At 41.1% G+C, this 24,923-nt stretch overlaps 1 protein-coding gene across 1 annotated transcript in view; it reads right to left on the bottom strand.

The window, feature by feature from the left end:
* LOC126187736 (uncharacterized) overlaps positions 1–24,923 on the bottom strand; it is a 587,768-nt gene that overhangs the window by 120,418 nt on the left and 442,427 nt on the right. Inside the window, exon 3 of the mRNA XM_049928985.1 lies at positions 1,144–1,398. Coding sequence (XP_049784942.1) covers positions 1,144–1,398 — 255 coding nt within the window. The remainder of the gene's footprint in view (positions 1–1,143; positions 1,399–24,923) is intronic.

The raw sequence follows: 24,923 nt of genomic DNA, 5'->3' as shown, positions 1-24,923 counted from the left end.
CTTGGTCTGCTTTTTATGACCTGCTTGCTTCGGCCGTCATGGGTTATTTTTCTTCCGAGGTGGCAGAATTCCTTTACTTCGTGATCACCAATGTTGATGTTAAGCTTCTCGCTATTCTCATTTCTGCTCCCTCACATTACTTTTTCCGATTTACTCTCAGTCCATATTCTGTACACATTAGATCAATCTTTTCAACAAATCCTGTAATTCTTCACTTTTACTGAGGATAGTAATGTCATCAACGAATCTTATTACTGATATTCTTTCACCTTGAATTTTAATCCCACTCTTGAACTTTTCTTTTGTTTCCATCATTGCTTCTTCGACGTATAGAATGAATAGTAGGGCGAAAGACTAGATCCCTGTCTTCACCCATTTTTAAACTGAGCACTTCGTTCTTTTTCTTTCATTTTTTATTGTTCCCTCTTTGTTCTTGTCTTCCCCTGTAGCTCACTCCTATTTTTCTCGAAATTTCTGACGTCTCTCAGCATTTTACGTTGTTGAACACTTTTTCTGGGTCGACATATCCAATGAATTTGTCTTCATTTTTCTTCAGTCTTGCTTCCATTATCAAGCGCGACGTCATAACTGCCTCTCCAGTGTCTTTACCATTCCCAGATCAAGTTTAACAACCGGAGAAAATGACTGTCGCTCTTGAAAACCGCCAACCGTATTTTCTTTGGTGTCATTAAGTTTTCGATTTCGTTTCCTGCTAATATGTACGTGAAATCAGCGGATCATTGGATGATTCACATGATGCCCAGTGCCATCGAACAATATAGGTTTACTTCTCATTACAACGAAACTGTTTAGTGTGCAATTTTGTCATCTTTAGCCATTTCATAACAGTCTGGCAACGATATTTAGTTTGACACGAAGAACAATTGGCGTTTTCAGGAGCTACTGAGTATGATTTGTACTGACTTCAGCTACATATCAGACAAATAAAACTAAAAGCAAATCTACGTTTTCTAAGAAAATGCTGCATAATTCTAGACATCCCATATTACAAGAGTTGATGGTAAGGAGAGTGCGTTCAGTAAGCATGCAGTGATGTGAAATGGTAGCATCTAAGCGTGCCGTGAGACTGGTGTGTGGAATGCATGCTTTTGTGGTGCAGGACTGGGTGCAGAGCGGGCCCACCTTGCCGAGGTTCTCAGAGACGAGGTTGATGTGGAACTGCAGCTTGCGGTCGACGGTGTTGGTGGCGGCGCGGAGGCCCTCCAGTTCGCGAGAGACGCGCGTCACCACCTCGGCGGTGACCACCTTGGCGACGTCGCCCAGGCTCATGCTGATGGGCTTCTTCTCGCTGGCCTCAGCGTTGATGTCGTCGGCGGGCAGCAGGTTCGAATCCAGTTGTGACTTCAGGCCCGACAGCTTCAAGTCGATGTCGCTCACCTGCCGGGACAGACGACCATCATGCACGGCCCTCAACAGTGGTACAGTGCTCCTCGTGTCACGAAGCCTGAGCAGTAGACCTCACTACATTGGGCGATACAAAAATGTTTTTACTAACTTTGAGGACAGGCTCATTAGACCGAAACGAGAAAAAATTTAATGCAGTGTCTGCAGAATAAAACAATGGAAAATACTGCATGCACCTGAAGATAGACAACCCAACTTATATCATCTGGAACTGGGGCAGATGATATAAATTGGTGAAATAGAAACACCGACGTTCGTTTCGTGAGTACAGTGAAATAATTCGTTGTCAACTACTGACTATTTGTGCTGGACCAGGACTCGAATCCGAATTTCCTGCTTCATGTAAGCAGTCTTGCTTTGACTACCCGAGCACGCTTCAAGTCTGGCCCAAATTCTCTACCTGTCGCACACTGCCTCTGTTGCGCCCCCCGTGTCCACCATCTTCAATGCTCATTGCTCACAGCAGTGATACCCAAAAGAGGCTCCTAGGGTGCATCAACACTGGGCTGGACGTGAAGCATGCTCGGATAGCCAAAGTATTAAGGTGACGTGTCGCATGAAGTGGGAAATCTGGGTTCGCAACAAACTTTCACCCACTGCTACTGAATTATTTCAATGCCCGATTATAAAGGTTCTAATGAATCAGCTCCTAGTTGTAAGCCAGAACAATTGTACTACGGCACAGGTACACAGGTAGCCGTTAAACAAAAGAGGGACCTTGTGGTTAGATTTAGATATTAACTAGTTCAATTCTTTGATTGTATTTGCATTTCTCGGCCATTAATTGTAATCTGAACAGCCTGTTTTAATAAGCTGCTCATTGCTATGTTTGAAAGAACGGGTCATTATTGATCTATTTTAGCTGGATCTTGTGGTTTCGCGAGTGAGTTCTCTTGTAATAAGTGTTCACAAGTAATGTTTTAAGACGATTCTTCAGAACGGTCTTAATAACTGACTGTCAGTTTAACTTTGAAAATATTAACAGCCAACTGTCACCAGGGCTTTAGTCAAAATAAAATTGTCAAAAGGGACGGGTTGGGATCCAGTCGCACCTTGGATGCCGACTGAAATTAAGAGGCTGGTTGCTTTGAGGTAAGCCTTATCATTGTCATATTGCTTCCTAATCTGTTTAACCTTTAAGCACGGGTGCGCATCTTAACACCGAACCTTTCGACATACAGCTTTCAAATTAAAAGTTACATCTGTTTTGAGTAATTGAATCACTCTTGTCATCAGTGGTGCTTATGTAGTTTTCATGTGTTGCAGAAGGGCATTTAATAAGACAGACTGTGTCCAGCGCGGTAGTAAACACCGCTGTTTCAGCCGATAATGGGCGGGCTGCAGGTTCGACCGTCTTGTAATCATTGTCATTTTGTTTGCTGTTTTGCAATACAGCACTTCAGATTTCTTTTGTAAAAGCTAATTCAAATTAAGGTTTAAGATTAAAAGAATTTTACAAATTTGTTCATTTGTTAAAGAAAATTTTATGGTTTTATATCGTTAAATATACAGGTTGTGTGAAAACAAAGTTATGTTGGTGGGTCCGTCCTTCCACGTTTTCCTTAATTCCAAAAGTACCAAGTATCAACGCTCATGTGGGTGACATCGATATTTATCTTTTAACATGTATATACACAGCTGGGGAATCATGAATGTGTGGCGTCTGTCCTTTCCGACATATCATCAATTCAGAAACTCATAACAAATGTTCAAAATATCCTCCTCTTGATCCCATATATGCACACACTCGTCGAAACATGGACTGTTACATCCTCTCAAGTCATCCCTGAGGGTGTCGAATGGTTGCACAGGCTTCCATGGTGCATCGATGAAAAGTTTCTGCATCTGGTTTGTCTGCTGCAGATACCAATCGTTTTACGTGCCCCCAGGGATAAAAATCTAATTGACAGACGTCGGGTCTTTCGAATACAGTCCCTGTATACAGCATCCGCAAGACTTGCTGGGAGAATATACGAACCAGCCATACTATTAGCAGCAATTCAAATCGACACATCCTGACACCTAGCCTAAACTGTAGGGCGAGGCTTTAGATCAGTCCATGTACGCTGATTGTGTTTTTTATGGGTTTCTTTAATAGCTGCACTATAATTTCCCAGAACTATCCCAACAAAATGAAGTGTTCCATTCGCCTTCTCTGCTACTGGTTTCATGTATTTGTTTTTTGGTATCCCCACTTGGCACATGTATGTCAGACGAGGAGTGATTTATGCTCTAGGGTCGGAATGATCTGCGACTCCACCGTAAGTGGTGAGTGTGTCGAACGCAATGGTCAGTGTTTCTGGAGTCGCAGCTTTCCTGGTTCGGGTACACGGACGCCAAAGTCAGTCATGTGCAAGTGTGCTACTCCGCTCTCACCTCGAGCGTTTCTCGCGGACGCCATCATCTCGTTGCGCGACACATATAATCTTTAATTTCATTTCAGTTCGAAGTTATACTGGAGTATTTAAAAATATCATAGGCTTAAAAAATTCACCACTTTACACGAATAACGTCATTTATATTTTCTGAAACAATTCTAAAACACAACCAACTTATAAAATGGAACTGTATAAATATACCAGTAAATGTAGAACTATTACATTCCTAGAAGTTAATGCTTCTTCATCCTGTAATCGAGGGATTACATAGAATCATGTAGAAATGTGTCCCTAAGGAAAGGTATTCCACATTACAAGTGTCCGAGTGCACTCTTCAACCGTATTGATTACTGAATCTTCAGGTCTGCTCTTTGACAATGTTCACCTTACCGGCGACAGCAGAAGATCTTGAAGAAGTTCTCAGCAGAGGGTCTAAACGTCAATTGCGTGCGGTTAGATTGAAGAGGAACAGGACGTGGCCTGAAGACCTAGGAGATTTTATCTTCAGCATTACACTTTGAACAAAGTAGAAGAGACATATTATAAGAAAGGTGCAATTTCTAGCTATATAACTTCCATCATGTAGCGGACGCTGTTGACAGAATCCTGATGTTTATCAAGCATGATGTTCGATAACGCAAATTCCATTGACGTCTTCAGTGTCACAAATTTCTTCAGTCATCCCAACAGCCACATTGGGAAAGCCTATTCATTGTATGATGGCGCGTCACTGTTCGTGTTAACCAGAAAGAAGAGCGAAGCAAACACTGTTTGCTGGCCGGTGTGGCCGAGCGGTTTTAGGCGCTTCAGTCTGGAGCCGCGAGACGGCTACGGTCGCTGGTTCGAATCCTGCCTCGGGCATGGATGTGTGTGATGTCCTTAGGTTAGTTAGGTTTAAGTAGTTCTAAGTTCTAGGGGACTGATGACCTCAGATGTAAAGTCCGATAGTGCTCAGAGCCAAACACTTTAATAGCGGTAACATAAAATGCTCTATGTACCAATTTTCCAAGGTTGTACCAATATCGAATATGATGCTCTACAGTCCGTCATTTCCATGCCGATTAGATAGTTCTGACTGCTATTTCATAGTTTATTGTTGTCAGCCACATATAGAACAATTCAACTTTCTTCGGCCTACATTTTCCGAGCGTTCGTGCTGTAATTTCGCCGTAGAAGGCCAACAATTTCTCCTCATTAACATACAGCAACTTCGTCAAATGACAGATGTCTCCAAGGCACCGTATAACGTAGAGGACAAGGAAAAAGAAGGTAAGGGTCCGGGTTTGAATCCCTGTCCCACACACAGTATTAATCAGCATAAGTGTTGAAAAGCAGCTGCATGGTGAAAGATTCATTCCGGAAACAATGGCTGCGGCTGAGGCGTTCCCTCGAAATATCCTTAATTACAGGAGTAATAGTCCTGGAAGGTATGCAAGGGAACTTCGATGAAGTGTGGAAAGGAGGAGCGAGGTTGTGGCGCAAGTACAGCTGTGATGGTGGGTCGTGACCAGATCAGTCGATAACAGGAATGCCCGCGATACTCAAGGCTCCGATTTCCACTCCAGATCCAAGACACAGTCTGAATCTACTAGGAAGGTTCAAAACATAGCACCCTCCTCTAAAAAGTGAACGATTCACTCTCGAAACACAGCTTTCTATTCTCTTCTTTAATCCCTATGTACACTACCTGATCAAAACCATGTAGACAGTCACATGTAATGCAAAACTGACGAATGTACATCCCTAACGGCGGATACACGTCTATAAAAAGGAGGCGGGAAGTACAGCAGTAACAGAAGGGTAGCATTCATCTCACGCTAGGTGAGAGCCCTACGTCATACGCTTCATCATAAATTTCACGAGTTTCATAAATTTCGACTGTTGTGCGCATTCTGTATATATCGATTGTTGTGTGCATCTTGAATCTGTATTGTTATTTGTTTGTGTGCATTTCCAGCAACATTCGGAATTATCTTCGGAACTACTTCAATTTCTCAGTTTAACGTTTCTGCCCACGTTAATTATATACAATTCATTGGCCTTTATAAAAATACAAAATACTTTAATTTGTCCCTATTTTACGTTTTTCTCCACATGATTTATGCACGATTAATCGGATTAAAAATGATTGCACACTTTTTTAACTTTCGTTATGGTTATGATTCCTTCAATCAGATACTCGTTATGTTCATGAAAAACACAATAACGTCCCACATTCTTTGGATTGCAGCTTATTAATTAATTATTTGACGTTTCTATCCACACGGTTTATGCACGATTCATCGGATTTAAAAAAAGTGACTACAAGCTTCATTTTTACTTTCATTATGGTTCCTTCCTGCAGACATTTATTACGTTCATGAAACATAGAATAACATCCCAAATTGTTGGTTCAAAAATGGCTCTGAGGACTATGGGACTCAACGTCTGAGGTCATCAGTCCCCTAGAACTTATAACTACTTAAACCTAACTAAACTAAGGACATCACACACATCTATGCCCGAGGCAGGATTCGAACCTGCGACCGAAGCAGTCACGCGGCCAAATTGTTGGGATTACAGCTTAATAATTAATTCAACTGGGATGAGCGCCACAAAACTCGTGTCACATGTACACATGTATTTACATTTAACTTTGACGTTATCAGTACAACTGCAAAAATCGATATACGTACTCATGCAGTCGGTTGAGGTTATTAACGCCATGATGACGTAGCGTTGCGTCACTATGATATAGCGTTCTCCTCACCTAGCGTGAGATGAATGCTACCCGTAATAGAATGGATCGGTTAGGAGAGCTCAGTAACTACGAATGTGAACTAGTAACTGAGTCGCTGGGTCTTACTTCAATAACAGATCCATCAAGGACATTTCAACACTCTAAAGTCGCTGAAGTCGACTATTGGTGACGCCATTGTGAAGTGGAAACTCGAAGGAATGACCACACCGACACCAAAACCAGGTAGACTTCATGTACTGATGAACTGGCACCATCGACCATTGTGGCTGGTATTGTAAAGTAATCGGATTAATTCAGCGGGAGGAATTATTCGTGAGTTGCAAAGTGCTACCAGTTACCCAATTAGCACAATGACTGCGCGTAGGGAGTTAAAAAAGATTGGGGTACAGTAGTCGAGTAGCTTCTGATAAGCAATACGTTTCTGTAGTCGATGCTAAGCGAGGCTTGATGTGGTGTTAACAGCGACGCTGCTGGACAGTGGATGAACGGAAACCAGTGATTTGAGTGATGAATCGCGCTATACCGTACGGCACTCCGATGGAATAGTTTGGCTTTGGGGAATACCTTGAGAACGCTACCTGCCATCATCTGTAGTGGCAACAGTGAAGTACAGAGATGGCGATGTTGTGGTATGGGAGTATTTTTGATGCTTAGAGTATGGTTCCCTTACTGCTTTTAAGAAAGCGCTAAATGCCGAAGGATATGAACATATTTTAAGACATTCTGTACCGTGTACAGCAAAGGAGCAGTTGTAAGAGAATGACTGTATCAGCTTGACAATTCACCCTGTCATACAGTAGCCTCTGCGAGCCAGTCTGTGGACAATACCATGCCTGCCCTGGATCCCGACCTGAACCCAACGGAATATCTTTGGGATGGGTTAGAACGTAGACTTAGATCCAGACTCCAGTGTCTCACATGACTAGCTTTTCTGGTTTCGGCTTTTGCGGAGGAATTGGCTGGCATTCATCCAGAGACATTCAGACACCTATTTGAAAGCAGAGTGCAAACTTTTATAAAGGTGAGTGGTGGATGTACCCCATATTAATGTCTCCTAATACGTTTGTGGATACTTTTGATGTGAGAGTGTATTTTATAACCACTCGTCCTCATAGTGTACGCTAATCTTAATGTGCCCTGTATCAAATTATTTAAATGTTTCCTTCGTAATCTTGTAAATTCCACACAATGTAGAGGACGACGATTGTATGTTTGTGTATAAAGCGTTATTTAACAAATCGGTTGTGGCGTTTGACATATCGGTGATATGGAGGTCGCTACAAGCGAAGTTCTAACTCGTAACTTTCCAACATTTCCGTTGAAGATAATTATTGTATTTTACTGCTTTTCATTTTTATTTATTCATTTCCACCCCACTGCCATTCACGAAATGTTAGCCCTAGAGGCACAACTTCGAGCAGAGCTGAAAAGATGAGTGAATTAATACAGCAAACAGCACACCTTCTGCGTCAAATGCGGACGAGAATGACTGGCAGACGTTATGGTCCGAGTCATTCCTTAGTATCTGGACTGGTAATCAACTAAAATTATAATAGAAAGAAATTTTTGAAGAATGTCAGCGATCATGGCACACTTATAGAATGAAAGTACTGCCTACATCTCACTTTACTTAGCCACATTGGTTATGAATACACTTTGCAGCAGACTGAGATGATAAGATTCAAGAAAAAAAACGTAGCCACTGTGGAAAATACCATTAAATTTTTCAGTATGTGCTATTCAATGGAATACTTATATTTCCTTAGCCGTTTGTTATATTTTTAGTTGATACTATGATCCTTTGGCTACATTAATTCTCCTATGTTGAGTATGAAGTCAAGTCGCTATTTGTAGCCTTTTCGTTTGTACCGGCAATATCAGTATTGTGTTTAATCTGAAGAGTGTTGTCTGCAATTCTGGTGACCTGTGACCACTAGAGACTCACGTAAATGATGATTTTTTTAAACATCCACAAAGGAAATACATAATTTTTGCAAATCAGATACTACGTATATTGACATTGGTTGGTTGTATGACACGCTACTGTACGTTTTCACACACTTCTGTGGGAACGAATATGCATTTATAATTAGCGATCTTACGAAACTCAGCTTACGTTTTTCATTCACAGTATTTAGAAGAAAGTTGTAGGTATGGGGCCAAGGTTGACACATTTATTCATGATTTCTGGGAAGTCGCTAATGTAGTTCCGCAAGTCACCCAACACATGTGCTTACGGATTATCCGAACAGGTAAGTAGAATATTTCGTAGCAGAAGAGTCCAATACGTCATTCTCAAAGGTCAGGAATCTTCAGAAGTGAAAGTAGCCTCCAGGTTACTTCAGTGAAATATTCTAGGGCTACCACAATATGTGGGATGTAGTGATATTAGTGCAGATATTTTTATGTGTGGTACCTTAACATATACGGTCATCAGTATGCTGGTTTTTTTTCTCTGCAGCGAACAGTCTTCTCAAAAACACGTCACATAATTTATTAGTTGATGTTTTATGCACGTTTCTAATTGCACAGCTAAGTGGGCTACACCTGTCAGTAAAGCCTAACCGTTTTGCATCCGCATGTCCACCCTTCAACAGCTAACCCTGCTGCCCGCGGAAAAATAAACCTCAATAGCTTGCTCTTGCCACATGTATTTGGAGGTACTAATAAACCTAAAAACATGCTACTCCTTATAGCTATAGTTATTAGTCTGAAATGAAGTAAATACTGATGTAATGTTGTTTACTACACTGTTCTCACTCACCAGTACAAATATCTGCACTTTATCCATTACATCCTGTATATGCTAAGGGCCCAGAAGGGACTGATTTTAGCTCACAGAGACTATTTTCAGCCGATGGAGTTATATACAATGAAATCACATATTTATAAAATTGTCACGGAGTGCACGAATGTATGAGGATGCACTGCACTTGGTCTCAACATCAAAGAATGTAAGGCAATGCGCCTAAAATAGGTAGAAAGATCCTCTAGGACATCTATCACTGGAATCAATTACAACTCTCAGATATCTATGAGTATGAATTGTGATGTAATTGAATTGAACTAGCCACTGATTTCGTAAATTTGGAGAATTACTGTGGGCACTTTATCTATTCCTTGCCATTACTTCAGATGAAAACCGTTTTGTAAACTATAACCTAAAATGTTATTCAATAAAAACTGATCTTGAGGTACCATGACAGACGCTTTCGGCCACTGAATAAAACTGCCTGATATTATCTATCCCATTCTATGTCGATACTTTTATTTGTATTTACGTTATTAACTTTCTCTGTGTGGTTCAAGTTTTCGTATTTGTTTTCTCTTTTAAAATTATACTCAGCTTTACTAACATGTATTGGAAGTGAAAACCACCTTTCACTCAGAGCGGCATAAGAAGTTCCATCAACTGATCCTGCAAAACCGTGTATAAGGACACTGTTCATAGTCATTTTGACACATAAATAAAGAAAAGACTTCTAAAAAAATCAAGATGTATCTGTCAAAGCACGAGACCGAAATACCTCGATTTTGTTGACTAGTTTTACTTAAAATATGTTTTTATTACTAACTATAGTAATACTTTAATACACAAAATCTAATTTCAGTTATGCAGTCATCTAATCAAATGGATCCAGTTATTTATAACCGTAATAAAAACGGATTTCAGGTACATTTATTGGACCATTCCACAGGAAGTATAATTCACCAACAGAGGTTTCTTGCAAGACCCTAGTTCAACCGACTCTTGAGCATGGTTCATATGTATGAAACTCTTACAAAGTAGGAATAGCGGAAGAGAGAGGGAAGCTCCAGTTAAGACTGTTCACATTTGTTTAGTCAGTATGACAGTGTTAGAGAAGTGCTCTACAAAAGGGAGGCACTAAAAGAAAAACGCTATGATTTTTGGAGAACCGTAATTACGTGAGCTTACAATGAGATACGAGCCAAGAAATATTTTTCTTCTCGGAACTAGTACCTCGCTTAACGAATCAGAGAACAGAGTTACTGAAATTCTAGCGTGCATAGAGATCAGTACAGTAAATTACTCCCACACCAGGTATCCTTCGCCACAAACCGTCTGCAGGCTTACAGATACAAATGTGTATATTACCCTATGGATGCGGAGATCTGAAATTCATTTGCTTCAGTGTGTAATTTCGAAAGGCTTACATCGATATACTTATGAATGTGAAAAAGGTATATACGATGTTTGTTCGGAGACTTAGGTCCAACAGGTCGCCAAAAAGGAGCCGACAGTGAAAATCCGATAAAGCTTTGCACAGTTGTGTTGAGGCAGTGTCTCTGGTATGCCTGCAGATCGCGTCACGTCGCGCTTTTCAGTTCTGAGCATACAGTGAGCGCGTAAACATGCCTATTATAATAATGTCTCCCGCCAAGAATGGATGGGAGCTGCAAGGTTGCATCTGATTTCATGCAACCCCACATCACGTACCTGTTATGCATTTCCTTCTTCATGACAGTTTTCAGATGCACACTGCAGGGGCATTGAGAATGCCCCTTCAGCGTTTTCGATGGAAAGTGTTTCATTATACACCATGTGGCCGAAACTTGGCTCCCTTTGATGTTCATCTCTGCTCGCATGAACCGCTGGCTATCAAGACAACATTTTTCCACATACAAAGAACTGCAGACCAGCGAAGAGCAGTGGCAGAAAGTAAAGGTGGCTACGTTCTATGACGAGGCCATTGGAAAATTGGTACAACGCTACGACAAATGCGTAAATCGGTGCGGCGACTATTTAACGCAGTAGCTGGAAATTGTAGCAAACTGTTGCACTTTTGATTATCGCTGTGGTGTTCATTTCGCGATGGATCGGAGCTTAGTTTCCTAATAGCCTTCGTAATATATACTGTACAGAGTTATTCACAAATATGTCCGAGGTTCCAGAAGACGACTGCGGGAAAACAACACACTCCTAAAAATGACACATATTAGTGGGCAGAGAATCTCTCCAGGTTTCGACTTGTAATATGCGCCGTTGCGTGGCTGCAGAGCATTCAGCTAGGGCACAGGCGTGTCAGAAAATGTAGATAAATCATACGCTCTGTACTGTCGCATAGAGGCACTTCGCGCCTACAGATGGGCAGCCCAATGCACAGGGTTGCAAAGAGGGACACTGCTTTTGCACTGCAATGAATTGGACGCACGTCTTCTGGAACCCCGGAGGCATTTATGAATAACATCGTACATATCTGCGTAAATAATAGGGGTATAAAACTAAATGAGGAAAATAAAATTGAACTGCCAACCACATGTTGTAAGATCGTATGTTCTTAAGGTGACTTCGTAACTCCCGCGGTTCCTGCCTGAAGTCAATTCTCTGCTCCCAAATTAACTTTTACATACCTTTGCAGAATCATAATGTGTGTTGTTTGTAAGAAGAACGAAAATTCATTTATTGTAAAACTGTGTGAATAAACAGATGAGTAGCTTCGTCTGATAACATCTTTTTCAAGTCCTGTCCATTTCTGATTATTTCTCATGGCTAGGAAAGCGTATAGCATTGCACGAGATAATACAAGACGGTGCATTTTGCAAATACTTGTGAAAATAATGGCTATTCTTATTATCTGAGAAGTACTGAGATGAGGTAGGCCTCCGAGTAAGCTTTTATCACGCTTCAACTATATCGTGAGTTTGTGGTGCATTTCCTTGACTGCTGAACTCAAGAGCAGTTATTACTAAGAGGCCATGAATAACGGATGCTGCAAGAAACCTTTTATTTGCATCTCTCATGCGTAATTACCAAAAGTGATTACACCACTCTTTCCACTTCATATTGCCGCTCGAGTATGCTGGACGACAGCGTTCGCCATGTGATGTTACACTTAACGGCTGAAGCTATATCGTACTCTATTATTGGGCGAAAATTTGTGGCGAGGTAATCATTATTTATCAAAAGAACGTGCGTGAGATGTTCAGCACGTCGGGGTTAAAGCTTATAATCGCTTTTTTATTTGCGCGTGTTCTCTGAATCTACGCAACTGGCAGCCTTGTTATTAAATTCCGTTATGTAAACTTTAATATGACTGACATTTTGACACAGTGCTCCAGAAAGCATCTGGCTTTGGCCGCTAATAAAGCGGTAAAAGGAGATGGGTCGTGTCCCTGAAATCCAAGGGCACTTTCCTTGAAATTTTATGAGCGGAGGCAAAAAAGGAATATACACTTTGACGCACAACCGTCAGCAGCACAATAAGTCCCTACACAACACAGTGGCTTGAAATTAATTCGGGTTTCAACCAAATTAAAAATCATCCTCAATGCTGTCGGGATACAGTGTAAGCCTAACACGGCAAGCGTGATAATCACCACGCATTTCTGTGTGTCTGATAAAGTTCAGTTGCTTCTTCTGTGTTATTTTGTGGAATCTATGTTATTCTCAGTGTTAGGTGGCTAACTTCGTGCTATAGTATGGCCGTTTCCTCCCCCGAAGCATCCGCCATACCACACTACTCTAACGAAACTATTGCTTCTGTTTATAATTTTTTCTGAGAGAAAAGCATTCACAGCGAGAAACATATACTGATTATTGTTTTTAGCTATTCAGTAGCTGTTTATTTTATGCAATTACTTCATGAGTAGGGCCTCTGTACTAAAAAAAATCAATCTTTTAAAGTATTTGCTTCTCCTTTTGTGGTTATTAGCTGTTTTAGTTCTGAAATGTGCTACAGTTGTTATACGACATGCATAGGACAGAGTCATCGCAATTGTTTTACATATTTGCTCTTAGTCATGATGCATCTGAAGGACAGTGTTGATATCCGATTCAGTTGCTGGTTACAACACTCCAAGAATGTAAACATTACTTCTAATCTCCATCTTTTCAGCTGGTATAATGTGAGATTTTATCATCATTTTCACTTTTTTAGTTTGAGTATTAGAAGTAATCCACATTTTTCATGAGGCTTCTCATGCCTTCTCTAGAGTTTCTTCCGTCTGTTTCTTCCGGTGACGATTCACCAGTCACAAACAACGCTGTTTTAGTAATCTACCTACATACATCACAGAGGCAGTTTTTCCCATTACACGTGCGACTCTTAACTGTTTTTGTCATTTTGTTGTGGAGCGTTCTAAACAAACAAAGAAATGGATACTTTTGTGTTCTTTATCAGACAATTTGCTTAACACTGTAGCTGTAGGTGACGGTCATCGTGACTCACTGCCAAGCAGGGAACTTACGCTCCATTCATGGTACTGCCAAAGATTTTCACTTTTGTGGGAGGGCTAGAACGAGGTGCACTCAGCATCGTGATGCCAACTGAGGAGTTGCTTGAATGAAAAGTACCGGTTGCAAGGTCTGGAAATGGGGCAATCGCTGGGAGAATGTTATACTGATCACGTATCGCATTCGAATGATTCCATTGGCAGAGAATGACACCACTACCGAGTTTATTGACATCATGTAGTTTGTAATGAACTGTTGCAACCAATCTGGTAAGAATTTCCCCTCCACAACTTCTGCATCTTAGTTTACAAAATCATCAGCTGCCTCTGTTTACTTTATCAGATTATGAAATACGGCGGCGTTCCTATGGCGTTCATAATGGAAACATATCGACGTGTTTCCTTCATTCTCCATATTTCAGTTTTTGTCTGCGCGGCGATCGAATTGACGAGCAAGCCAGTTGTATCAGTGTCACCGAGAAACGTGAATGTTGTTTCACGGTTGCGGTTTTAAGTCCGAGGTTCTTGACTTCATTCCTCAATGTTGATTTGTCTTGTACAGATTGGTGTCAAAGATTTCATGAATTAACGACACCATCTCCTCCTGGCCGGATTTGATATTCAGTGTTGCTGTCTCCAGCCATCTGAGTTCGATAGGGACAGGTGTCATAAACACTCCCACCTCTTGTATCACTATCTGCAGTATCAGCGATGCGAGGTCCTGGTGTTCTTCCTCGAGTATCATCTGTAGTACATTTGGAAGTCCGGCAAACATTCTAACATTTCTGCCTCTTGCAGTTACGGTTGATTTATTACTTTTCTTCTTTAGGGCCAGCAGCTTAATATACAACAGACAATGACATGATTATTAGAAAGATGGCCCAGAATAGCTGCTTATAATTTATCTTTATTACCGACTGACTGTTTCGCATTTTTCACCATTGTCAAGTACCCGCGAATCCAATTTTTGTGAGCCGTGTATTAATGTTAATATCATTTTCACTAATGACTGTATTGTTCTCACGTCTAGGATGATGTGACGTTCATATTACGCCGCTAGTGAACGGTCTTACAACTGTCAATGTTTTGATTAGATGGTATCTGACGAAAATGTATTGAAAATATCACGTGAATTATGATTCGATATTAGCTTGACAGTTCTACTCTTACGATGATATATGTTTACAAATATTATGCAGATGAATAGTGATACTATTTTACTAACTTAAATTTTGCCACCATTTTCTTTGGTTGTAGCATATGTCATTTCCAATTTATCCTTTTTCATTTTCTAAACGCAGTAGGCTCTCAGCACTATGGGACTTAACTTCTGAGGTCATCAGTCCCCTAGAACTTAGAACTACTTAAACCTAACTAACCTAAGGACATCACACACGTCCATGCCCGAGGCGAGATTCGAACCTGCGACTGTAGCGGTCGCGCGGTTCCAGACTGTAGCGCCTAGAACCGCTGGGCCACTCCGGCCGCCTTTTCGCGATTTCCCTGAATCACTCTAATCGGAGCATCGGGAGGTATATTGTTTCCATACTGAGGCAGCTGAGATGGTGTCTCGACGCCAACGACCACGTTGTTGGGAGGACGTTAAAATTTAACTTTCACTCCTTTTCGCACAGACATAGAAATCGACTCCGTCTGTAATTTGATGTGGCAGAGCGCCCGACCGGAAAGTAAAGTGAACTGGATTCGTGACAATCGCCAAAAATGATTACATTTCTTCATGTAATTTACACGCCTCTGTACACTTAGACGCACGATTTATTTCTCGGTCGACACTGATCCCTCTTGTCAAACATCGTATGTGCTAGAGATGCTAACATCTTTTATAAAATCACACAATGTTTCCAAAACTTGTCGTACACCAAATGAAATTCCACGTTGATGGTTTGGTAAACAGTTCTGATCTCCGAATGGACTGTTGGCTGGACAGGTGGCGCAGTGGATGAGGCATTAAACTAGCGTTAGAGAGTAGTGGGGTTTAATCCCCGTATGACCATCCACATTTAAGTTACCCGAATGGCCTGGAGAGATGAAAGATTGATTCTCACTCTCTTCGAAAACCAGAGTACATGAATACTGTAAGAATATGTCTATGATAAGAAGAGGTGTCCGGCAAGGCCATCTCCATACTTATTTAATTTATCATAGAAAAGCAGTACCAAAGGGATCTAAATTAGTGGTAAACAAAAACATTGTATTCAATTTGCTGATGATACAGTAATCTTAGCAGATTCCGAAGAAAATTGTCTTATGCATTGGGCAACCACGTACTGAAAATAAACAAAACTAAAATAATGGAAATGAATAAATCGAAGAGACAAGTAAAGACAATATTAAGATATGAAGTAATATACTACTGCATGTAAATGAATTTTGCTACTTGGGAAATACAATAACGGATGACAACAAATATATAAGAGATATAAAAAGAAGAATTTAGATGACTGAAAATGTTTTCATAAATAGGATTAATTTATTAACTAACAACCACCTTACTTGGGAAACAAAAAAGAAACCATTCAACACATTTACCTGCACCATTTTAAGCTATGGTTGTGAAGGATGGACTCTGGTGAAGCAAGGAAAGAAAGAAATAGAAGCAATAGAGATGTGGATATCGAGAAGTGCGACAAAACCATCTTGGGCTCAAAGAAAATTTAATGGACAAATACTGAAAGAAATGAAAGAGAAGCGGATATTGATTAATATGATGCAGAGAAAAAATCTAAATTAACTGGACACTTAATTTGACATAACAGTCTCATAAAAAGTCATCTTAGAAAGAAAAATCCTGGGAATAATCAAGAGACAGGCCTAGAACATTCAAGTTACAATTTTTTTTTCAGTGGAATTAACTGCAGCAGCTACAACCAAACGGTAAAGATGGTGAGTGTCAGAGAAGGACGGCTACATCAACTACGCGATGCCTTTAGTTTATTACGGTGATGTTTCTTCAAGTCGCTTAAGTCTACTGCAGTGACGTTTCCTTCACTGTCCTTCTCTCAAAGGATCGCGTGTTCCGTGTCTACTGTCACGCTGTCAACGGAACGATAAACCGTAATTTTTATTCCTTATTCCAAGCGGCGTTCTTAAAATTTTGTATCTTTCAGAATAAATATTCAGCCTGCTGTGGCGTGAGTGCTGATTTGAAACTTCCTAGCAGATTGTGTGCCTGCCCGGGAGTCTAATCTGAACTTTTGCCTTACGTGTGCTGATGTTATAACACCTGGGTTATCCTAGCACGACTCACGAACTGCCCTCGCAGCTTGATTTCGCCAGTACTTCTCATCCAATTCCCAAACATCACAATTCTCCCACATACCTCCCAGGAGTGCTAGTCGTGCAAGCTATCCAGGAGATGTACGTAATTATTTGTTCGATATAATCCAATCTCTGTCTTCTCACCCAGCTTTTACCCTCTACACTTCCCTCCTATCCCTTCTTCTTATCAACGTTTTCCAAACGTTCATCTCATAGCCGATTCTGCGGAGAACCTTCTCGTTTCTTATCTTATCAGCCCCTCTAATTCTCAACGTTCTTCTACAACTCCACATCTCAAACAGTTGGATTCTCTTCTTTCCTAGTTCTCCCACAGTCCATTGTTACAGACACGAACGAATCAATATCCTGATAACCTTCAAGCATATCATGGTTCAAATGGCTCTAAGCACTATGGGACTTAACATCTGAGGTCATCAGTCCCCTAGATTTAGAACTGCTTAAACCTAACTAACCTAAGGAATCACACACATCCCTGCCCGAGGCAGGATTCGAACCTGCGACCTTAGCTGGTGCGCGGTTCCGGACTGAAGCGCCTAGAACCGCTGAGTCACAGCGGCCGGCCAAGCATATCATGGTGGAGAGTTTTACAGTAGGTATTTCAAGACTGTGATGGGGTGGTACGGAATACACCACTACTCTACATTGACCCACCTGAAGACAAGTATAATGGAACACCTGGACAGAAAAATAAAAGATCAAATGTGGACGTATTTTAATCTTCACGGTTCACAACAACGATGTGCTCCAAATATACACTCTCAGGAACTTCTTCTTCAAATTAAGACCGGTCTTTGATAAAGGTAGACCTCTTTTTGCCAGGAATGCCCTCTTTTCCACTGCTTGTTTAGGTCGTCCTTGCCTCTTCTGCTATGGATTGCTTTGCTTCCAGGGTAGCAGAGGTCTTTCACTTCGTCAACTTCGTGGTCACCAACACCGAATTTAAGTTTTCGCTAATCTCGTTACTGATAATACTCATTACTTTTCTCTTTCTTAGGGTTACTGTCAATCCATAGCTTGTGGTCATTAGTCCATCCCACTCAACAGGCTCTGGGAATAGCAATATCATTAATGTATAATTTCCATTTTGCCATATGGATTTTCAAGTGTATATAACATTCACGTAGTATAGTTCAATAACACGGCACGAAAGTAGCACCCTCTACACTTTGGGTAATTATTCTATGTTGCTAATGATGCGTAGTCGAGCGACTGTGACAGGAAACAAGGTTCCGCTTAATTGGCAGGTCTAGTATAAAGAGTCGAAGACAGAAAAGACGAAACAGGGATACACATTCACCCGAAAGTAAAACAACACGCAAATCAACACGTGTAACCGTTTTCTATCCTTGTACTTTGTTCAGCAAGGTACAAAAGAGAATGGTTGCCACACATTGTGAGGACTGAAGCAAATGGGACCTTCATCTTATATCCCGCTCGCGCCACAGAGAGAGAAAGGGAGATAGAGCGAGAGGGAGAGAAAGAGAGAGGCGGAAAGAAGAGAGAGAGAGAGAGAGAGAGAGAGAGAGAGAGAGAGAGAGAGAGATCGTGGTGGGTCCGAACAGCCCAGGAAAACTCCAAATGAGTTGGCATCGCGCGTCAGCTTGCAGGCGGTGGGCAACAGCTGTGGCGATGAACCAGTCCACCTCAAAACTGTTGCTCCGGTCTTGTTTTCCACCATTAGTCTGGGCTTCGCGAATAAATGGTAGCATCAAGATAAATGTGTCTGGCGTACGACTAGTTTCTGACTGAGGCGCTACCAAAAAGGAGGTAAGGAACCTGCTGCTTGTGAAATCGGTATCCTCGAATGCCACCCAAATACAGTCAGTTTACGCTGCTTGCTGAACCGATGGCAGAGGTTGAGGCGCTTTTACTACTAGCAACAAACAGTCTCTGCGTAAACCGTTAGAACCTGACTGAACCCCATGATTACCTAACACCAGTCATACAGAACTAACCTCCTCCGTAGAAGAACAGTGAATTTCCTTATCTTACTAATAAATGGGATCACTTATAAATGACTATGTTCCGTGTCTCTCAGCTCTGTTACTATTGGATTACGCTTACGTGACTAACTCCAGTTGCAACTCATTATTTCTGTTCTCAGAGGGTAATATAATCCACCGAGTGACGTTTTGAAGGCTTTTCTTCATCATAAAAAAGAATATTTTCATTTCAAACAGTTTACAAAGAGTACATAACAAATTTTGCAGTACACTTCAAGTTGTTTCCCAGAAGTACACTATCTGACAGAAAAAGTGAAGCAACAAGAAAGGGTGGAAGAACCGAAATGAAACTTAGCAAGTTGAGTGAGTATGTGTTTTCTTCTTCTTTCTTTCTTCGTTTGGGTTATCTAAGGATCACGCACCAATTTCAATGCTTCCTTCTTTGTTGTTCTTTCTTTTTCCTCCAATATTCTATCATCTTTTCACTATGTATCCTTTTTCTGTCCTCGGACCATTTTGACCCTGTCTTCTTCTCCCTCCTGCCTTGGAATCCTTTCATTTTTAACACTTTCCTTTTGAAACTCTCTCTTTCAGTTGCATCTTTTTCACTTATGTTGTTTCTTTCCAAATCTTTCCTAACATATTGAATCCAGGCTATTGTTGACTTCTTGTCCCAAAGATATTTAAAAATCTGTTTGGTTAACCTGTTGCTGTTCATTCTGTATAACTGTCCAAAAAATAGCAGTCCCTCTTTCGTAGTGTTTCATTTATATTTTCAATGTTGCGATGAACTTCTTCGTTGCTTCTTAATTTCAATACCTCTGAATTTTTTGGTGGTCCAAGTATTTTTCGGATGAGTTTTCTTTCTAGGACTGCAAGTTTGTGTAATTTTTAGTTCAGTACTAAACATTCACTTGCATAAAGACATTCTGGTTTTACAACTGTGTTGTAGTGCTGCATCTTCAAATTTTTAGACAGACACCTTTTGCTGTAGACATTCCTAGTTATTCCATAAGATCTCTTCATTTTATGTACTCTTTCTTCTATAGCGAGTTTTTCTAAGCCATTTTCTTGGATAATTTCTCCCAAATATTTAAATTTATTTACCCTCTTTATCTGGCCAATATCTTTTGCTAGGGATTCCGGAGCATTTTTTATATTTGTCATAAATTTAGATTTTCTACAGATATTCTTAAATCTGCTTTGTTGGCTATTTCTTCTTAGAGATTGATTTGTATTCCAGCATTTGTTAGGTTTTCAGAAAGAATGGCAAAATCATCAGAAAATGCTAACCAGTGAATTTCAGTATCTTTGTTTTTAGTTCCCAGTCTGATTGGTCATAGCTTCTTTTCTCTTAGTTTTTGTTTCCATTCTCTTACTATTTTCTCTAGTACGCAGTTAAAGAGGAGTGGAGACAGGCCATCACCTTGCCTTGCACCTGTTTTTATGTTGAATGCCTTCGATATTTCACCCTGAAACTTTACTTTTGATTTAGTGTCTGTGAGCGTTTCACGAATGTTTGCTAATTTAGATTTGATGCCAAATTCTCTGATTACTTTATCTAGTGTTTCTCTATCAACGCAGTCAAATGTCTTTTTAAAATCTATAAATGTTACAACTATATCTTTGGAGTTTGTGAGTCTGTGACGAATTATGGACTTTAGGTTGAAAATCTGTTGTGATCGAGATCTGCCCTTTCTAAATCCACTCTGATACTCTCCAAATTGGCTATCAAGTGTTGCTTCCACCTTGTTTAGTAGTATTGTTGAAAATATTTTATAACCCGCTGGCACCAAAGATATATCTCTGTAGTTATTTACGTTTTGCTTATCACCTCTCTTGTGCAGGGGATGGATGAGAGTGATTGAGTGATTTTTACAAATTACAAGGAACTTGTCAATATGAACCCATTTATCAGTAGCCGGCCGGTGTGGCCGAGCGGTTCTAGGCGCTTCAGTCTGGAACCGCGCGACCGCTACGGTCGCATGTTCGAATCCTGCCTCGGGCATGGTTGTGTGTGATGTCCTTAGGTTAGTTAGGTTTAAGTAGTTCTTAGTTCTAGGGGACTGATGACCTCAGACGTTACGTCCCATAGTGCTCAGAGCCATTTGAACCATTTATCAGTATGACATTAGACCCCCCTCTGACCTGAATGAACGTACTGATTCGATTGGGAATGGTGTCATAAGGCCGTTGTACCCTCTGCTGAGGCAAGCTAGCCCACTAAAAGTAACTGATGCTTGATATACCGTATACTCTCACTGGGACGGAATTGACGCCCTAGCTGGTCCCAAAACTGTTCCGTCGAGAACAGATCTTGGGGTCTTGCTGGACCATGCAGAAAGACACGTCCCATTTGTGTTGGAAAATGCCACCACCATGCTGCCGCTGGAGGGGTAAGACTGTGCTGCCAGAGTTCACTCAGTCACTAACAGATGTCACCTGAGCTCATATCCGACGGCTCCCCACACCACGGCACCGGGAGTGACACCGCTGCGCCTCTCCAAAACGCTGGAAGAATAGGATCTCTCCCCAGGTGGGGGCCACATCACCGTCGATGGTCATCCTCCTTTATGCTTCGCGGTCACGACATTACTCCAGACACAATCGTTTCTGTTGTGCTGTTAGAGGAAGCATGCGCGTGAGACGGTAGTTTCCTAGACCAACAGAAAGTAGTCTTCGACAGATGATGCAGGATGAACGTTGCAGGAAATCCGTTACTTGTTCACGGATGACAGGCGCTGGAAAGTTGAAGGAAATCCGTTACTTGTTCACGGATGACAGGCGCTGATGTGAAGGCGCTGGTACAAAATACGCTATTCCTCCCTTTTGGTGGTCAGACTTAGTTGACCGGAATCTTGACGACCAGTTTTCCTGCCCTCCCGTTCCCATGCAATCAAACATCGGTCCACTGCCACATCGGAATGCTCCACAAATCCGGATAAAGTACGATTCGATCAGCCGACCAAATGGAGACCCACAAGTAGATCCCTTCGAATGTGCTGATAAGGTCTCACAGGAGTACGCGGCATCTCCGTGTCCTTCACGATGATCATTCAACATCTGAAGCTGTTTAAATTCACGCAGCAGTACCGACGTGTTTTACTTTTTCCTGATCCAACCCACCCGCCGCCTTCTAGGCGGGAGACAAAAATAATGTCACCCAATAATCTGTCAATTAAGACCAAATTTAAAGCATACAATGCCGTGATAGTGCCAATATTGTTGTATGGAACGCAACAGAGAAGGATTAAGAACACTTGTTGGTCTTCGAAAGAAAAATTATGAGAAGGATCTTTGGGCCTATCAAGGAAGGGAGCTCGTTGAGACGTAAAAAAAAAAAAAAAAAAAAAAAAAAAAATTATGAGCTGATGAGGCAGCCGAACATCATTCAAAAACTGACAGCGCGGAGACTAAGCTTGGCAGGCCACATTGCTAGGAGACCAGACACCTCTCGGGCAAAAGGCGTACTTATGTGAAGACCCGATGGTACCCGTCCAATCGGAAGGCCCAGAAAGCGATTGGAGGATGAGTACAGATAGACCTTTGTAACTAGGAGGCCGTGACAACTGGATCCAAAGTGCACAAGGTCGCCATCTATGGAGGAGCACTGTGAGGTCGGCGCATGATCTACAGGGTCCGCGGTCGCCGATTTGATTTGGTGTTTTGATTTGAGTGTAATTTACTATAAATTCTCTACGCGATCTTTGTTAACTGTTCATTAAACTGTTCTCGTCAAATGTCCTCGGTTCATTCACTGTAACAGTTCCACAGTTCCAGGACGCTGTCAACGGTAGACACTGGCCGTCTTCTCATTTGAATCGTCACATGCGAGAACTGGTAACATGTAGGAAAACTGTTGGATATTGTAGGCTATATAAATTTCCTTTACTTCACGTCAATTGTCACAAATTTTTTGTCATCAGACTACAGGTTTCGATCTATAATGACCATCTTCAGATCTGTTTTTAAAAAACCTGTCCTATTATACTGGAGTATACATGTCCTATATACTGCAGTATATTAGGACATGTTTTTTAAAACAGAACTGAAGATGGTTATTATAGACCGAAACCGGTAGTCTGATGAGAAAAAAATTATGGCCATTGACGTGACGTAATGGAAATTTATTCTATATTCGGGTCACTGTTCAATTCGCCTCCATGTCGCAGCTTGTGATTCTAGGTTACTACGAAAACTTATTACCATCACCTTGTCTGACACCTCATTGTGCTGTTAGAGGCTTCGATCTTGGACTCTTGTTTTTATACATAATGACCATCTTCAGTTCTGTTTTATAAAAATATGTACTAATATTCTGGAGTATACATGTCCTATATACTCCAGTATATTAAGACATGTTTTTATAAAACAGAACTGAAGAGGGTCATTATAGTCTGATGAAAAAAAATTGTGACCATTCACTTGAAGTAAAGGAAATTTATTCTATATTCTGGTCACTGGTCAATTCGCGACCATTTCGCAGCTTGTGATTCTAGCTTACTACAAAAATCTATTACCGTCACCTTGTCTGAGGACTATTGTGCTGTTAGAGACTTCGATCTTGGATTCTTGTCAAATTTTCGAAGTAAATATATCGAAGGGTTCCTCTCTCTGGTGTCTTGATACACGCCACTTACCATTGCAAAGACCTTCATGTTGCGGGAACATTCAGTTCCGAGTTTTATGTTCAAAGTCCAGTTGACAAAAGATCACTTTCATGGGCGAAATCCCCCACTTTAATAGCCCGTATCATATGTAAGTGGAGTAAGTTTTGGCTAATCTACTACTCTTAGGGGTACTGGAGACATTTTCATACATCAGTTACTCGACGGTTGGCTCTTGGGAGAGGTGTGTAACTTAACTGCTCATCACTCTTCTGACATGTACTGCGACGTATCTTAATGTTAAACAATCAAGGGCCGGGCTTCAAATTCCCATACGACCATAATAATTTAGCTTAACGGCTTTCCATTCAGATTACTTCAGGAAAATGTCGCAATGATTGCTTCGAAAAAGAAAAACAGAAACTTCGAAAAAGAAAAACAGAAACTTTTTCCGCCATCCTGGACTAAACCCAGCTAGTGCCCCGCGTCAACGAGACGTTGAACATTGATATTGTTTCCAGAATGAGATTTTCACTCTGCAACGGAGTGTGCGCTGATATGAAATTTCCTGGCAGATTAAAAGTGTGTGCCCGACCGAGACTCGAACTCGAGACCTTTGCCTTTCGCGGGCAAGTGCTCTGCCATCTGAGCTACCGAAGCACGACTCACGCCCGGTCCTCACAGCTGTACTTCTGCCAGTACCTCGTCTCCTACTTTCCAAACTTTACAGAAGCTCATTTCATTGATATTGTTCCTTCCTTTTGGAAAAAAGAAACTAAAGCATTGCCATCTAAATCAACTTATAATGTTTAGATGTCTTCCACATGGAAACAGAATCTCCAACATTGATATTTCCGAAACTTAAGAAAACTGCTGTCAAGAACACAGTTCTGCCGAGGACAAGTGATTATTTGACAGAATTTTCACTATGAAAATCCTCAAGCAATAAGGAACGACTGCACTAATACACACGCTTAGGTATTTTTTGGTTATAGTTTTCGAAAAACAGAAGCATCTGTAAATAGTTGACGCTGTTCAGACTCTTAACATCTGTCCGATATACAACTTAAAATATTAGGGATCATTATAAAAGTAACATACTTGCTGAAAAGAAAGCAGATTACTCGCCATAATGGGCAGGGAGGGATAGAGAAACAGAGAAGACGGACACACAAGAACACTTCCGTATCAATAATCATCATTGAGCGAGTGAAAGCTGTAACCGAAATACTCAGACACGATCACAGGGACGTGTGTTCCATCACGTTAAACGAGATTACTCCCCTTTCTCCTAGCGCTTGTACTTCGTGTCGGTGGTACAGGAAGCCTGACATAC

The sequence above is a fragment of the Schistocerca cancellata genome, chromosome 5 (genome assembly GCF_023864275.1).
Source record: "Schistocerca cancellata isolate TAMUIC-IGC-003103 chromosome 5, iqSchCanc2.1, whole genome shotgun sequence".
NCBI classification, from domain to species: domain Eukaryota; kingdom Metazoa; phylum Arthropoda; class Insecta; order Orthoptera; family Acrididae; genus Schistocerca; species Schistocerca cancellata.
The sequence above is the reverse complement of the archived record's forward strand: the minus strand, read 5'-3'. Positions and strand labels throughout refer to the sequence as shown.